General features: G+C 38.2%; 1 protein-coding gene across 1 annotated transcript in view; it reads right to left on the bottom strand.

Annotated features, from left to right (window-relative positions):
* Positions 1-7930: 7930 nt before the first annotated feature.
* Positions 7931-17561, bottom strand: part of LOC121468205 (TALPID3 protein-like) — a 12039-nt gene continuing 2408 nt past the window's right edge. Inside the window, exons 2-7 of the mRNA XM_072922862.1 lie at positions 15099-15267; positions 14138-14317; positions 13203-13323; positions 12109-12241; positions 10749-10790; positions 7931-8313 (exon numbers count right to left, since the gene is read on the bottom strand). Coding sequence (XP_072778963.1) covers positions 8272-8313; positions 10749-10790; positions 12109-12241; positions 13203-13323; positions 14138-14317; positions 15099-15267 — 687 coding nt within the window. The 3' untranslated portion in view covers positions 7931-8271. The remainder of the gene's footprint in view (positions 8314-10748; positions 10791-12108; positions 12242-13202; positions 13324-14137; positions 14318-15098; positions 15268-17561) is intronic.

The following is a 17561-nucleotide window of genomic DNA, read 5'->3' as shown; positions in this document are numbered from 1 at the left end:
GAGCTTACTGTTTCTGTGCCAGCCCTCCACAACCACATGCAACTTTTTATTATACATTGTGCTTATCCTTTCTCATGACTCAGTGCAATAATACACACAGAATTCCATTGTTACTTTAGGTGAAGACCATCAGGGAAGGGGGCAGACTCAGGTCCACTCATTATGGGATTCATTGCTTTTAACTAAGTATTCCCTTACAAACATACAGTTCCTGAACACTTGAGGACTTCAAATACCATCTTTATCACTGCTTTATCCATTAGCAACAAGTCTACAAGCAAAGCTATTTGGTGCAGGGAAAGGTGGAGTCATTTTTTTTTTATACAGGACAGGGTCTGGGCAGCATGCAAACTACTGCATGTGTTTATGGTGTTTTGGTTTTAGGACTAGGATTCAAACATCATTCTATCTCCAAAATGCAAAGATAGTACTCTAGACAGCATGAGTGTGTTTCGGCCACAGTGTTTTCTTGACACAGCCACAGAGACGGAATCCGTCCATCCGTCCATGGATCCCCGCAGTCCCAGGAGGGTTCTGTGCCCGAAGCACCGGGATAAGGATAATGTCACCACGCCGCCTGCTGTCCCCGGCCGGGCTCCGGGACCCACTCCCGTGCTGATCCTCTTAAGTCCTTCCTGCCTTCCTAGCCAATCATTTCCCTGCAGCTACAACCAAACTCAGGATGTTAAAACAAAATATGTGAAGTGCAAGGGCTTTTTATCATGAAAACCGTTGCACTTGTAATAATTTTTTTTCTTCAGGATACATTAAAATATCGTTTAGTGTCTTCCCTGTGACATGGAAGCCTGGAGTGACTGATACCCAAAGTAAGCACTGAGGAGTTACTCCAAAACCACAATCTCATAACATGGTTAAGCCCACTACTAAAAGGGTGGGAAAATGAGGTTAAGTTCTAACAGCTACCTCTTTTCTTTTTTGTTTGCTTTTTTGTGTTTTTGTTTTTGTTTTGTTTGTTTTTTTTTTTTCACTTAGAAATGGCATTGTATTGCTGCAATTTAAGGCAAAAGGAATGCAGGAAATACTACACATTAGAAATCCATCTGCTATCTCTCTTTGTCCTGGACTTGAGAAACTTCTAACCTCTCCTTTCTGCAATGAGTGTTAAGTGCTCTTTCTATGAGTCAGATAATTAAATCTGAAATGGGGCTTTGTCAGCCCCGCATGAGAAATGAAGTCAAAACAACTGTGACATAATCTCAATTAAATGAAACAAAATTAAATGGCTCCTCCACTACACTTTACCACCACTCACATATTCCTACCACATTTTCCTAACACTTGGGAACAGAAAGAGGTTTCATAAGAAGTTTAGCCATAGATAACCAGTGTATTAATTGAATAAAATAACAGTAAGTATATCAGATCAGTAAGTCTAAGTAAGAATAAAATAATTGCAGAATTAGTTGGTTTAAATGTTTGTCTTCTATAAAGAATGACAGTGTTGCTAAGGAGTGGCTTTAGGTACTGTTCAGTATTTTAAGCAGACATTTACAGCATTGATTTTTAATGTGTGGAAAGCTTGTCACATTCAGTAGCAGTGGCTATGTTTTATATTCATTACACAGTTCAGTGCAACACAGAATCTGTCACTTTGGAAGGCTTTTGCACGGACTGCAAGTTCACTAATATCCTTCATATTTACTATATTACTAATCTATGTGACAGCTTTAATACTCAGACAAACATAAGCAAACCCAAGCACAGTAATTTACATGACTTCAAAATAAAAGACAGGTTAGGACATAGTCTCACAAGTAGATTAATTTACTTTGCATCCATGTGAGTATTAATGGATCTGGGTTTGTGAAGACAAGTAGGGGGAAGTCCTACACACACCTGATGTAAAAGTCTAGTCTCTTCCTGATTGTGTTCTAAGAATGCTCTTGAATCCTAGTTTTTCACAGAAAATACTTCAAAAATTGTAGAAGTCTGACAATTTCGAATTATTGTACTTCAGATACATGAATGTATCTAAAAATAAGAACATCATTACATAACACACCTTTGAAGTCAACTGAATAAATATGACAGCTAGTTTATATAAAGTTTTCTAGCAAAAAATGTAAAATGCATAAGCTATAATGAATCAAAATATATTTTACTTTAGACTTAGGCTGCTGAACTGGTTTAGTTTCATTAATGAAAAGGTATCTAATAGAACTGTACCACCTTTCACCTGATACCTTAATTCACTCACTTTAGGAGATCCGCCAAATAACTTAGAAGAAAAAGGCCCAGATATAGTCTTGAGGTGTTGTTGTTATGGAAACCGTTGCCCAGCTGACTACAGTTCCTTGGAGAAAGATTTTTGTATGAATGCTTTTGTTTAGCATAAATGAATTCTATTTCTCTCCAGTAGAAGCAGAGAAGTATAGCCAGCATGGAATGATACAGACCTATTTCTTATTTTGCCTTAGTGACATTCCTATAAGCCATCACATCTGACCCAGAAAAATACATAGCCATGACTACATGCCTACTACATTTGAAAAACCTTCTTTGTTGTACGCACACACAAAAAAAGATTATTCAAAGAGTGAATGTATATTTAGTCTGTTATACAAAGAGGAAAAGCTACCTACTTTAATTGAAGTGAATTTGTATTTAACCTTCTCAATGGAAAATGCACATTTAAATGCTATGTTTGCTGAATAAACTAAACCTAAAGGACATGAAAATGCAGGTGTTGTTAGTTAAATCTATAAACAGACCTCACAGATGTGTGCACTTCAATTTCTGAGCTATAATAAATGAGGTGGCAAAGTTTGTTCTTCTGTATTTCCTTGTATCAAATACATTGAAAAGAATCTCATTTATATCCTAGTCTTTTGAGATCAGCCTCTTAGTGCCAAGGCATGGCAAGGAGAAAGGTTAAAAAGAGTACAAGTCACATATTTGGAAAGCCAGAGTGAGACATTCTCCAGTTTCAGGATAAAGGCTAAAAAACATTATTATTTTTAATACTATTTTCCAACACTCTCTGCTACCACCTTTAATTCATATAATGTTTGCAATTTGTATCTCATTACACTTGAGAGATGGCAAGAAAGATCTATGCCTCCCCTTCAAGACAAAAAACCTCTTCCTTCTGACACACAGTATTTTGCATTAAAGAATAGAAAAGGTCAAATTTATTTCCTGATCACTAGACTAATACTAAACTAAATAGCAACAAAACTAGCTGAGATGTATGCACATTTCCTGAACTATGATAACTCTTCTTTACCTACATTAACAGGCACATAGTTGAGTTCCTTCCTAGAAGCCCTTTAAACCTCCGGATCAACAACTGCCCTGTCCTATTAACCACATCCAAGATATTCTATCTTAATAAGATATATTCAGAATGTCAGTCATCAACAACTCCACAAAAAATATCACTGAAAGATGAAAACTGTATGAGCAGCCGCAGATACTGAAACCACAGTATTCCTGGGATTCCCTGTATTTCCTTCCTGGACTTTAAAAGAAAGATGAGATTTCAACCACTGGCTCCACATGTATTTTGCCATCATCTCAATCAAAAATGTGATTGGATCATTTACAGAATGGAGGAGCAAACAGATGCCTGATCCTCTTTAGCAATCCATGTTAATATGTGCATAATATCTGTAGTACGTTTACTACAGATATCAGGACTGAGTGATGCAGGATCTGAAGGCTCCAGAGTTGTTATTCTCAGTAGTCTTCTGCTGATTATAAGTGTTTTTTCATTATCTAGCTTGACAAAACTAATTGAGGCTTGCATGCACTACCCTTCAACAAAATTGTTCTGTTCTATCAAGTCAATATATTTTTAAGAGGGAAGGAAGGAGTGAGGGCTTAAAAAAAATTCTGTTACTCCTTTATATTGCAATACTGATGTGGAGAAGAATTAGTTAGATTATACAAATAAACATCAAAAACAAATTAAGTGGTCACACAATTTCATTATTTACCTTTATTATTGTAAAAAAAAAGCAATCCTATTATATATAAAATCAGTAATCTTACATATAAATAAAAAGTCTTGAGACTGAACCCAGGAGCCAGCTTGAAAGCAGCAAGAAATTACTGCGTGAGATGGCGGAAAAGTGCACGCAACTCCTCTGGAAATCAACTCGGTTCACCTGTAGAACAAGGATGCCAGACTTAGCTTGGTTTCCTGGTGACTCAGCACCCACCAGTCCTCTGCTGGTGGACAGCACAGTCCAGTCTTTCAAGGAGCTTTACCTGAAAACATTACATTTCCTATCTACAGCACAGCTCCTCATAAAACTCAGGGGATGGCTGAAGCTCTGCCTATGCACGATCCATCCCCGTTTCCCTTCTCTGAGCTGGCAGGGCACGAGGGCCTCCTGAGGCGCAGGCGTCCGCACTCCAGTTTCCCTGCGCTTGCTTTTCCCACTTGCGGTAAGCAAAGCTGCTTACCTCAGCGTGTTCTTTGGGCCTCTGCAAGGGACTCTCCAGCTTAGCTACAGCATGGCAAGGAAGGGAGTCTTCCAAAGCTCTGCCTAGGTCAGAGTTTTACTGCCACTCCGGCTGAAACAAAGTGTCCTGCATCTTTATCATTCTGCCCTGCAGCTGGCCTGATCAGGCTGACAGCTGGTAGCGCCTGCACAGTGCACTTGTGCTGCATCACAGCTTTTCCTTTCCAGTGCTGTTTTCCCTTTTATTTCTATTTGCCCCCAACAGAAAAAAGCTGAAGCACAGGAGCAGCTCGTTCCAGCTGCACAGAAGCTGTACCTTTCCATGTCGCTGAATTTCAGCTGGTGGTTTAAAATGATCAAATGGCCTATTTGTTGTAATTAGACTGGGGAGGGGGGCACTCTTTATGCCACTTTACAAAATATTGTTTCTGGAATGATCAAATTGGCCTTCCTGGAAAGGTTATGACTTTCTGTAAAGGACAAGAGGCCAATAAATACAGAAGAAAATTCATTTAGGACTCAGCAAAAGCAGAACTGCTGATTAAATATTTTTAAAGAAGTGTCTGTTCTCAATCCAAATTTTAGTGGTCACTGTTATTATTACCCGAAGTGCTTATTAGCACACATTTCACCCAAAAAGATCTATACAGAATAAATTAAATTATGGTTGCACAGCACAGCCAATAGTCAAAACCAGTGTTATATCATGCCTCAAGTGAGTATACCAGAGGATACACTACTTTTCACCAAAGCAAAGTCATCCAAGAGAGGGCAAACAAAATACCTAAGTCACAAGGCTGGCAGTTTTCATGTGACCTTTTAAAAAAATGGTGAGTTTTGAAAAGTTTTCTAAGTTTTTGCCAGGGCTATAACCCACATTTTCCAGGAAGGTTTTGAGAATTGGGAATAATTTCTACCAATAGCACTTTCTCTTCACAGATCACAACTGGGCTCCAGAGCACAGGTAAGGAAAGTGCCATAAAGACCAGCTCAGGCCAAACAAGAGATTCTGGTACTATTTTGAGGACTTGCCACTGTGGATGTACATCTTAACCACAGAATCACAGGAGGGTTTGGGTTGGAAGGAACATTCAGGATCAAGCAGTTCCGACCTCCTGCCATGGGCAAGGACACCTTCCACTAGACCATTATTATTTTAATAATATTAAAATAAATAAATAAATAAAACCATAATTATAATTTTGTTTTTAAATATCCAGCCTCAAATAACAACAACAATAATGATGATGATGATGATGATGATGATTATGATGATGATGTTTTAAAATCCCCAGCCTCAAACCTCAGCACTGCCTGTCTTCAGAAACACAGATATGTTTTACACCACCGATTGCAATGGCCTAAAAACATGATTTCATCAAGTGACTGGCTGTCTTCTGATGTTAATCTCTCGTATTTCACACAGAATGTAATGTTTTGACAGCTGTAATAAAAACCCAGGCAGCATTTTTAAACATGGCATTTAAGACTGCATCAAGTATATTTTCCCTGCATGGGCGACAACAGCCTAAGTGCAAGAAGCATGGAGGGACCCAGTTAATATTTTTCCATGGGTACACATCTTATTAACTCCATTGTGCCCACCACCACCTTAACCACCTCTTCCTCTTAAGCCTCTCTCCCATCTCCACACTTTCCCTTCATCATTATCTTTTTTCATGTCATTTCTCCCTAGTAAAATTATCCACACTGTTTTTTTTAATACTAGTTAAAGATCATTCTTAGTTTTTGCATCAAGAATCAGTTAAGTTTTGAAAAGGTAATTAAGAACTAAAACAGATCCAATTAAAACATTACTAACTCTAGATGAAGTTTATCTACACTGACCTATGTCAGATATCATCTAGTCTCCCTTTGTAATTATTCCTACACTTTTTTATCAGTTAGAAAATTAGGATCCTCTTATCCTAACACTTTGCCAACAAAACTAAGGAATAGAATTAATTATTTATCAACTAATAACTGTTATCAGTTAAATAACCTTAACAAGCTATCACAGAAAGGATTTCTACTCTGAAATCTTCTACTCTGAGAAAGAAAGGATTCTTTTCTCTTAGAGAAAAGGATTTTCTCTAACTGGATAGAGAAAAAGGAATTACTTGCACTTAGCGACGTTAACCAATTATTCTGATTACATCTTTTAATATTTTCATCTTCATGCCCATATATTCAATTTTTCATATTTCAATTGATTCATTTGAAACAAGAAACTAAATATCAGACTTCCTTCTGTTTTCAAGTCTCAGTACATTTCTGAACTCTGAATGAGTTAAACATTGAAATGAAAAATCACTGCATAAACTTGACACAAAAACACATCTCCCAGTGACCTTTATAAAAAACTAAGTTCATTTTCCAACACACTCACTTATGATTAATTTTAGCAATTCAGCTCATTAAATCTTGGACAGCAATAAATACATACTAATACATTAATCATATTTAGAAATAAGTGTTTATTTGACAGTCTAAAATAAGTGAGAGACACATTAAGCAAAGCTGAACAACTTTTGGTATTTTTTAGTTTTGAAAAGAGGATCTTAAATAAACTATTTCAAATGGACAGGACCTAAAACAACCATCTAGTCCAACTGCCTGACCACTTCAGGGCTGTACAAAAATTAAATTAAAGGCATTTTCCAAATGCCTCTTAAGCCCTGACCAACCTGAGGCAGCGACCACCTCTCTGAAAAGCCACTGCAGTTGCTTAAGCTTTATATTGAAAAGCAGATGAACTAAAATGAACAGATTCATTTTCACAAGGAATTCCTGGTAAAAAAACTGGGAAGGAACAGCTTATTCCCATCAAAGAATCACTTACCTCTAACAGTCTCTATCAGCTTGGGTCTGGGCGGTTTAGATTTGGGAGAGGGAGAGTTAAATCTCAGGTAAGGTCCTTTTTTAAGCGTGCTCCGGTGGCCCTGGTAAATTGGTTTTCCATAAACTAGAGACAGATAATCTTCATATTGGGTCAGTGAAATTCCACCTACAGCTCCCTGATGGACACCAAAAAGGAAAAAAAAAAGTCGTTTACAATTCTTCATTTATGTAAATTGGAGCAGGACAAAGCTATCACTTTCATTTTGAATTAGTACACCCGCACACACCATTTTTCATGTCCATACTGAACAGTTTTTTCCCAGAAAATAAACCAACTACTTGGCAACTCACATCTGCCCTTCTTTCTTTGCTCTTCACATTTTCAGAAAAGTAAGTTCTAAACTTCTGTTTCCTTGTGTTATCTTCTGCTTCCTTCTGCAATGGCTTAGCTGCAAGTAAAAGCTTTTTTGTCAAGCACCCTTGGTTGTTTTGAGTTTTCTCTTTAGTTTCTTTCTTGGTCTTCGCAGCTCTGAGGTTTTGGGCTCTCTTGGTACATTTTTGATCATGTTTCCCTTGTTCTGAATAATTTCTTGCCATTTCAGCCTAAATAGAAAACATAAATGTAATAAATAAATGGAGATTTTTGTCTTCAAGGTTATCAGCAATGAATGGGTAACTTTGAAGCTCTGAGAAAGGGCCTGTTTTTCATGTTAGCCAGCAAGTGAGACCAGGGGTTTTCATTACATAACTACAGTTTTAAAACAGAGGTAAATATTTTATTTTTAATTTATTTATTATTTTAATTTTTTTTTATATTTATTTTACTATAGCTTACTGCATGCTAGCAATAATAGGCAGCTTTCTCATGTTTTCAGGAGGTGAGTAAATCACTTTACTGTGGACATGAAAGAACAAGGTCAAGGCGGAAAAACCCAACACAAAAATCTGAACTCATTTTTCCAGCCCTACCTGGATTTCCTCACTGATTTCCTTGATCCTCTCATGCACAGTCCTTCGGATACGAATCTCTTCCAGGACATCTCTGAAACAGAAGAAAGAACCATTTTAGGTCAATGCTTCTCAAATTGCACAGATTTGTTCCTGGGAAAGTAGTGACCTTTAAATGCTCTAAAAACAGAAGCCCAGAACACAGACAGTGAGACTCTGCACCTCTGCACTCCCCAAAACGCACCAAAGCTCATCGAGAGTCCCAATCCCAAATCTGCTCCTGCATGGTGCCACCTGCAAACCCCACTCCCTGCTGGTAAATCCTGACAGCATTACAAATATTTTAAGAATAAGAGGCAGCCATGTGTCACCTCCTACTTTGATCACAACTGAAAAAACAAGAAAACAAAAATATTCCAACTTAACAAAAAAGCAGATGACAAATTATTACATCCTCTAAAAGATAATGAGGGCAGGTAACATGCCTCAAAAAAAAAAAACCCTTATGCATACAGAATAGCTACCTTCCTCAGGAAAATGCAAATTTATATTGTATTTTTTAATAGAAAATTTTCATTATGATTCAAGCAGGAGTATTTAACACAACTAACAAAGCAAAAGTTCAACAGCCAAAGATCTGTTGCAAGATGATTAAATTCTGTACATTTACAGGCTTATGAAGCCTCTTCTGCTCTGAATAATTAAATTAGGGTTCAATTTTCTTTTAAATGCATGTTGGTATGGAAACAGTTAAACGCCCTGGCAGCAGAGCAGTTTGTCCAGCTCTTAAAACCTAAGAAATCAGATTTAGGCACCTGACAAAAATCAGTTCATACCATGAGGGTCGAAAAAATCTGAATTTCAAGAATCAGACAACGATTGCTAGCAAGAGTCAATAAATGCTTTTTGCAGGGAAGAACACAAGTTCTTCAATGCCCAGATTTGGAAACATCAATCTCAGAAAGCACTGAATTGTAGACTCTGACCTGTTTTAGTCAAGGAGTTACTGAAAGCATACATGGCATCTCCATCTTTTGCATGACTAACAGCTTCCAGATTCTCCTCAAGGACTTTTTTATTGTTTTGCACTCCTCTCAAAATCCTTTCAGCATCTTTCAGCATCACCTTGGCACTTGGATATTTTGAAGGATGGATGGTTTGCTGACTAGATGATGTTCAGGAGGATCAGCTGCAACAGGAGGATTTTTTGCCTAAAATTGAAAGAGAACCTCTAGCTTTTAATCAGAGATTGTAATTTCCTATTAATCTATTATCACATCAATGCCATCATATGAAATACTGCCCATGTGCACTATCAGCAACTTAATTACTCAAGAATGTTCATTATGCTGCAAATATATTTAGAGAAGTGAAAGACATCCAAAAGATCTCAAATGGAAAATGATGTCAAGTATGAGAGGCAATGCTAATGAGGCTAATAAGCATGTGAAAAGATGGCAATTAGAGACATGAACTATCACAAGCAAATCTCTCCATGTAACAGTAATTAAATATAATTAAGAGCCTAATAAAAGCCCAAGTCCTCTAAATATATGCACTTGTTTGGCATCAATCTACCCCCAAGAAACACCAAGCAAAACTTGTAAGTTTTAACAGGGTACATCCCTCAGCAGTCCCTTGATCCTTTTTTACTTTTACTCATTTTCACTTTTCAGAAGGAACAATGAAACCTCTCACTTTGCAGAACCCTTTTACAGAGATAAAAATCGAGCATAAATTAGCTGCTAAGTACAAAAGAAAGGGACACAAACACAGGAAACAAGTTCTTACATTCATTCTCACACTCCTGAGAAAAAACCCAGAGGCCCATGAAAGCTTCATCAAACAGTAAAAAAATTCAAAGTGATAAATGTACATTAAAAAAAAAAAAAAAACAACAAAAAACACCTCAAACCAAAACCAAAATGCCCAGATGTGAGTAGACTCTGAAAACATCAACTGAAAGAACAGGAAAAAAAATCACACAGATCACAACTTAGTTTTGGCTTTAAGGTTACTTTTTTGTCAAATCATAATTAAACAAAAGTTTATGTTCAAGGCAATATACCAAGTTATTTATCAATTTTATATAGGCTTTCATTTTAAAATGAAACTTATTGACAAATACTAACTCAGTAAGACAGGTAAAATCTGTGAGAAAAGGTAAGAAACACAGATATATAATTATAAATAAAAGTGGTGTGGACTTGCTAGTGAGACCCAGATCATGAAATGGTACCTGGATCTGTTACATATGTAAAAAATGCTGGTAGCAGCAGCCCAAACTGTGCCAATCTGACACAGCAGCTTCCTGCCTGACATTATCTCCTGCAGGGATTTCCTAGGACATAACCAGACAGGAGTAATGTGATCTCTCCAAGAGCAATCCTTTAACAAACATCCAGGTGTGCCACAGGCAGGCCCTGAGATTTCATGGCAAACAAACCCAAAACTGCTTCAGCATTTGAGTATTTTATAGAAAGCTCAAAACCCCACAAAAGAAACACACATAAAAAAATCAAGGTATACCTTAATAAGATCATTCATGTCAGATTTCCATGTAGTTGCTTCCTAAAAAGACAGAAGAAGAGCTATTGAAACTTTAAGGTAAAATCCATAGGAGACATTGGATCAGTTCCTCTGGCCACAATGAATTCCTTGGCTTAGAGCACCACCTTCTGTCTCAGCTCATTCACACCTTTGCTTTATTACAGAGCTGGTTTATAATTTACCCAAAAATGTATCATTATCTTACTTTCAAACCTCTCAGTGATGAGGAGTCAGTAGCTAAGTGTTTAATTGACCCAACTCTCCATTTGTTAAGTCATCACATCTCTGTCTTTCTACTGGCCTTTTTCATAAGAGAGATTTCAAATAATTTCTGTAACTGTGTCTCCCATTCCTTATCCCATCTCATCTTGCTCTGTTGCCTGTACTAAGTATGTGGTAAGAAAATATTTGCAACCTTAGTGAGGCACAAGGAACCATTCCTAGTAAGAATAGTTAAATGTAAAATCCACAAAGTGTTATAAAATCTATAAAAAATACATCAGCTATGCTATATGACAGATGAGGCTGACTTTTCTACAGATACAGCAACAAAAACCAGACAGGTAATACAAAATATTTTTTTAGGGAAATATGCAAGTTGAAACTTCCAACCACAGAAATGAACCAGCAGAATCAAAGTTATTACATTTCAAGCCAATTCACAGAGGTGAATTTTCAAGCTTTTCTCCTTTCTCACTGTGTATATCGACAAGGACAGAAAGGACCACAGCACACAGGTGGAGCCAGGAATGGCACCAGGGTAATAGATAAAAGCCTCAGTTGTCACAAGCTCAGAAGCAGATCTTGCACCCTCAAAGGAACAAAATCAGTAGCACAAGAAACAGCACAAGGATTCTGTGCCAGGTACTTCCTTGGAAACAGCACTCAATACAAAAAAAAAAGAGGCAAAATGAGAAAGGAAATGCTTAAATCAGCCCTAAAGCTGACTGGAGATAAATGGAACATTTTTTTTTTTCGCAAATGGGAAAATTATTTCAGCTCTGTAGTTCTGCAGAGAACAGGGACTGAAAATATCCAAAACCTTAAAACAAACAAATAAACTTTTTTTTCTTTCTCTTTCTGTCCTTCCCTGTCTCTCACCTATTTTATGTCTGGGACAATGGCAGTCAGAGTCCATTGCACACCCAGAGCTTTATTCAGACTCCAAACTCTTCCACACACAGAGACTCCAATATTTCAATTAATTGTAAACAGATGTGGATAATTTTACAGGTATAGAAGCAAGAGCAACACTAGTAATATCAGACCTGTGCGTTTTTCTCCACATTTTTATTCCCCTTCTTCAAACCCCACCTCATTGTGATTAGACCGACTTTACCTGCAGAATGTTGTGCATTTCTCTTCTCAACTTGCCAAGATCTTGAAGTAAATGATCTGCTTTTTGCACTGTTTTCTCAATTGAACTGTAGCTTTCAAAAGAAGAAATTGCATCTGGAGGCAAAGCTTTGTGTCTGAGGGGAGAAACACTCCTGGTTATGCCTCTCGTGGCTCCTGAGGTGCCCCAAGAAAGGATTCAACTGTGAAACCAAGCAGGAATTTACAGTGCAAGTACCAAAGCTTTAGATAAACTGGAACTTGCTTTGGCATGTGAAGTAATAGAGAGGTTATTGGGTTTTCTGTGTTTACCACTTAACACCTTCAGCCCAATCCTTTTTATTTTCAATAGTGAAATTACATCTAATAGAGCAACATTTAAACTCTGGATATCTTTCCATTTGAAGCAATTAAGATCTTTCTGCACACTGTTCTAAATTAGACAGCATATATGAGAAGTTTCTCACTGTATTAATGAAATTATAACTTTAAATTATTGCCTGGGGAAAATATGTTTCGGAGTGCATGGCTAAGAACATTTTTTCACCCATTTTAAATCTTAGGGATTGTTAGGTGGCTGCTGCTCCTGTAAAACACTCCAAATGCAACTTGCTGACCTCTGAGAAAGGTGTTGTGAGCTATCCTTAGCGAAAAGGATAGACTTCATCTGCCTGCAATTCAACAGAACCACAGAATCCTGGAATATTAGAGCTGTAAGGGACCCAAAGGATCAGAGTCCAACTCCTGGCCCTGCACAGACACCCCAACAATGCCACCCTGTCCCTGAGAGTATTGTCCAAACTCTCTGAACTCTGTCAAGCCTGGGGCTGTGCCCATTCCCTGGGAAGCCTGGGCAGTGCCCAGCACCTCTGGGGGAAAAAACCTTTTCCTGATATCCAACCTAAACCTGCCCTGGCACAGCTCCACCTGTTCCCTTGGGTCCTGCCAAAAGTAATGCCAACAGAAATACTCCTGCACAGCTGTGCCGGGCTGCAGGGCCACACCAGTGACTGTAACAGCATCAGTGTCTAATGCACCTCTCCCAGTTTCATGGAAACACAAACTTCTCCTCAGTTTTGGATTGTTGTGTTTATCCACCTGTGTCTCTCAGAATGCCAGCTCCTTTCATTGCTGTTTAATGCTGCCTTCTTGGAATATTCTACTTGCTTCAGTGGTGTTTCTTGAGAATTCAAAACGTGTTCCAGACCTTTCCCTTCACCTACAATGAAGTGAAGTGAAGCAGAAAAAAAAAGAAAGGTAAGTTAGTTCAATATATTTATTATTTTCTTTTCCTTTCCAGGTATTTCAATATACTCACCAAGAAAAGTCAAATATTTTTAAAATTTAAATATACAGACTTGTTTCAGATAAGGCAAGTCACTTAAAACCACACACACTAATATGTCTTTCTGAGATTGCTTTAAATTAGCAAAGCTAGATGGAACTGGGATAGCAATGAACTGAGTCATTGAGTACAAATCTGTGACATTATGGACAGCATGCTTCTTCTTTTGTCTTATTTCATTTATTCCTGGACCCACTGAACAATAGGAATACCTGACAGCTTTGTAACAGAGATAGAAACTGATCAGAAGCAGTAAAAGAAAATTACTTTACATTTGTTTTACATCTGCTGCTTTCAATATAATAACCCAGAGACCTTGTGGACCCATGAAAAAATAAAATAAAAATTCAATTTAACCAATGATAATGACAAAGTTTTGTGTCACCTCCTACTTTAGTTCCCAAGTTTTACATTACTCTGTTAAATCTTCCTGAAACTTGACTTTGAAAAAATATTTCAGTGAGTAGTCCTGTTGAAACTCTAGAGATTAAATCAGCACTGTCTTTAAGTTTTAATTACTTATGAGTAAGTGACTTATACACAAAACTAACCCTTCCCAAATGTAGATTCCAAATATTCTGAATAGATGCATTTAAGTGCCAGCAACCCAAGGGAAAAGGTCAGAAAAGGTGAGGAATACACAAAGTAACCACCAGGCCATACTAGTTAAGCCAGTGGAGGGCAATACCTTCTCTTGTAGGTTTGGAAATATTTTCTTTTTCTACTACAGAGTTTTCTTTCTCTGAGATTTTCCCATTTTTGGGTACAGGTTCTGGAGCATATCTTCGAGGAACTGGTGTCTTTAGAGGAGATTTTTGTGTATGAACCCCATGACTTGGAAAATTGCTTGAATATGCTTCAGGGAACACTGAAAAAATAAAGTTATTTAAATGTTGACAATTTTCTTCAAGGGAAATTATATCACAGAATCACAGAATGGTTTGGGCTGGAAGGCACTTTAAAGATCATTCAGTTCCAACCCCTTGGCATGGGCACTGACACCTCCCACTATCCCAGGTTGCTCCAAGCCCTGTCCAACCTGGCCTGGAACACTTCCAGGGATGGGGTACCCGCAGCATCTCTGAGCAACCTGTGCCAGGGCCTCACCACCCTCACAAGAATTTCTTCCTGACATCTAATCTAAACCTACATTCTTTCAGTTTGGAATCATTCCCCCTTGTCCTATCACTACCTGCCCTTGCAGACTCTAGGAAAAAAAAAAATCTAGGGAAAAAACCCCATGCCAGGTCTATAAATTCTGCACAAAAATGCAAAGCATTTTTGCACTAGTTAAGTAAACAGGAAGAAAATTTCATACTTCTGACTGCTATCATAAGGGGATTTTAAAAAACCCAAAACCCCACTGTAGTTCATCACAGCCTTCCACACAGATTACGTCTCAATAAGATTATTTTAAATCCAGGCCCCTCCTTATGCAGATTCAGTAAATCAAAAGTCTCACTTTAAATTAAACTGGAAGATACTGGAACATCTTCAGAATGTCACAAAAATTATAAAGAGCCTTGGCCAATAAAACAAATTACACAGAAGAAATATTTACTACTCATTACTGATGTGATGCACAATCCAATATTAATGGACACCAAATGAATGCAAAACAAAGAGTGAAAAGAAAAATTTGTCCCCACCTTGGGCAGGTGCAGCAGTGGCAGGGAATAAACCCCTGTGAGATGAAGGTGCTTCGTTAGTGAGTGATCTCTGCCCTGGCTTCTCCCAGTGCCCTGCCAGGGGCCCAGGGACAGGCACAGGACACAGCTGCAGCCCATGGCTGTTCACTGCAGAGCTGATGAGATGGGACTGGGAGACAAAAGTACAGAATATTCCTGGTCATTGAATCACAGAATTGTTAAAGATGAAAAGACCTTTAAGATCACTGAGTCCTTTGCTCTCCTATCTGGATAAGTTCATCATCCTTGACATGCTTGGAGACAGAGGGCTTCCTTGTCTGAAGTCTTGGCATTCCTGGTCCTTTCCAGTATTTGTCTTTTTGCAAGAAGCTTTAAAGATATTTGTTTTTCTTTCCTATGCCTTTTTGTGCAGAGGTTTCTTAAAATTCAACACATGATTCTACAAATATGATACATTCATTTTTGATATATTAATTTTTGATACATTCATTTTTGATACATTCATTTTGTTAGCGCAAGTGATCTCTGGAAAATCTTTCGTTTCAATCTAACTAGCTAAATAACCAGTTAGCCACTTACCTACTTAACAGCTCTCAGAACAAAATTGCATTCAATTAAGTTATGATATCAAAGTTAATCATAGTCAAAGGCTTCAGCTACTTTTCACATTACACAGGAAATCATGTGCTTTAGTACTGTTAAAATCTGCTTGAAGCTGCTACTTTGGATTTAGCATGTGTCCAATTTATCTGATGCATACTGTATATATTCGATAGCCAATAAAAATAAAAGGCACGTATGAAATAAAAGGTACGTATGAAAGATGCATTGAATCAGTTATATATCACTAATACTTTCTGAAAGACTAAATGTGGTCTGCATTAATTCTGAAGTTCATCAGCTGCCTACATTTTTCTAGTCTTAAAATGTAAAATTGTACTGCTTTCAAAAGTAAGAACCTTCCTTAAACTGCTAAGTAAAAAGTTGTTTGCAACATATTACTTCAAACAAGAAGTGTTTCTCAAATATTTTACAAAACTTAGTGAAAATATTCTCTTCTTGCAAAATTTCACATTCCTGTACAGACCGAAGCCAATTGTGCTTAAGCAATCATAATTACTCACACTATTACTGTGTTCTTCTACACTACAAAGTACATATTATTTAATGTCAGTAACTTCATTTTATAAGCTAAATTAAAAGCTTAAGACTTTCCATTAGGAATCTGACAGTATTTCAGAGATTAAAATGTGTGAAAATACCACAAATACATGAAATTGCACTCCTATACAGCATGTAAACATAGTAAAATATCATAATCATGACAGTTACATTTTTCCACTCTAATCTTTTTCTGAAGATTTGCATGTGTACCAGGTAACTGGGCTGGGCTTGGTGTATCCCTGTAGGGCCCCAGGAGCTCTGCTCCCAGTCAGCTGAATGTTGGCACAAGGGTACCAGCCCTGGGCAGGAGCCAGTACAGGGCCCCTCCTGCAGAAGAAGGGATCAGGCCCTGCTTGGTAACTTTCATTTTGGCCACTTCTGTGAACAGGTAAGAAAGGTCAAAATGAAACCTCTCCCAGCTATTTGCCTCTCCTTTATCTTTTTAGGTGCCAGAACTCTGTGTCACAGATGGCCTGGCTGTGTGCTGAGCAATGCAGCCCCCACAAAGCCTTTGGTTTCCCACAAGTTGCCATGCCTTGTTCCCAGGTGTGCCCAGCTCTGGCAGGAGAAAGAGCCTGCAGCGCCGTGCCCTGCCCAGCCGGGGCTCTCTGGCACAGAGCAGCAGCAGCGCCAGCACCTCTCAATCCGCTCTTTCCTTATCTTCTCCTGGGACACAGAAGCCTCTGGAAATCAGCACCACCAGTCGTGTTCCCAGCTCGGAGCAGCTCCTGCTGGTGGGCAGGTGCTGCCAGTTTGACTGCTTCCAAAGGGGAATAAAGGCAGAGATGTACATCCTCAGGAGCCCTGGGCGTATCCAATAAACGTGCAGATATGTGGGAGATTTGTTAGGAATTGTTTCAGCTGTTATGCCAACAGTGCCTTCTCTCCTGGTTCTGTGTGCTATAGATGAGTAATGTAACAGTTGGCTCTCACTGTTAAGAGGTAGATATTATGTGGATATAAAAATGTATAGTGATGTTATTGTAATATAGGCTCCCATAGTCCTATTTCCCCTCCCCCTTGCAATAGCCTTGGTAGTCAGGGCTTTTGGGGAGGGCCGGCTTGTGACCAGGAGGTGTGGTGTAACAACACCTGACCTCCAGTCAGGAGGTAAGAAAGGAATCTCCACCAGTGGATGGCAAAACTTTGGCAAAACTTTGGCGGGATGAAGGGTATAAAAGGCAGAGCAACCATTTGATAGATGAGCTGCTCTATGTAATGTTCACAGAGACTCCCAGTGCTGCGAGTTTTCCTTATTCAGTCCTTTGTTAAGATTTAATAAACTTTTAAATTTTTAAA

The sequence above is a fragment of the Taeniopygia guttata genome, chromosome Z, assembly GCF_048771995.1.
Source record: "Taeniopygia guttata chromosome Z, bTaeGut7.mat, whole genome shotgun sequence".
NCBI lineage: Eukaryota > Metazoa > Chordata > Aves > Passeriformes > Estrildidae > Taeniopygia > Taeniopygia guttata.
The sequence above is the reverse complement of the archived record's forward strand: the minus strand, read 5'-3'. Positions and strand labels throughout refer to the sequence as shown.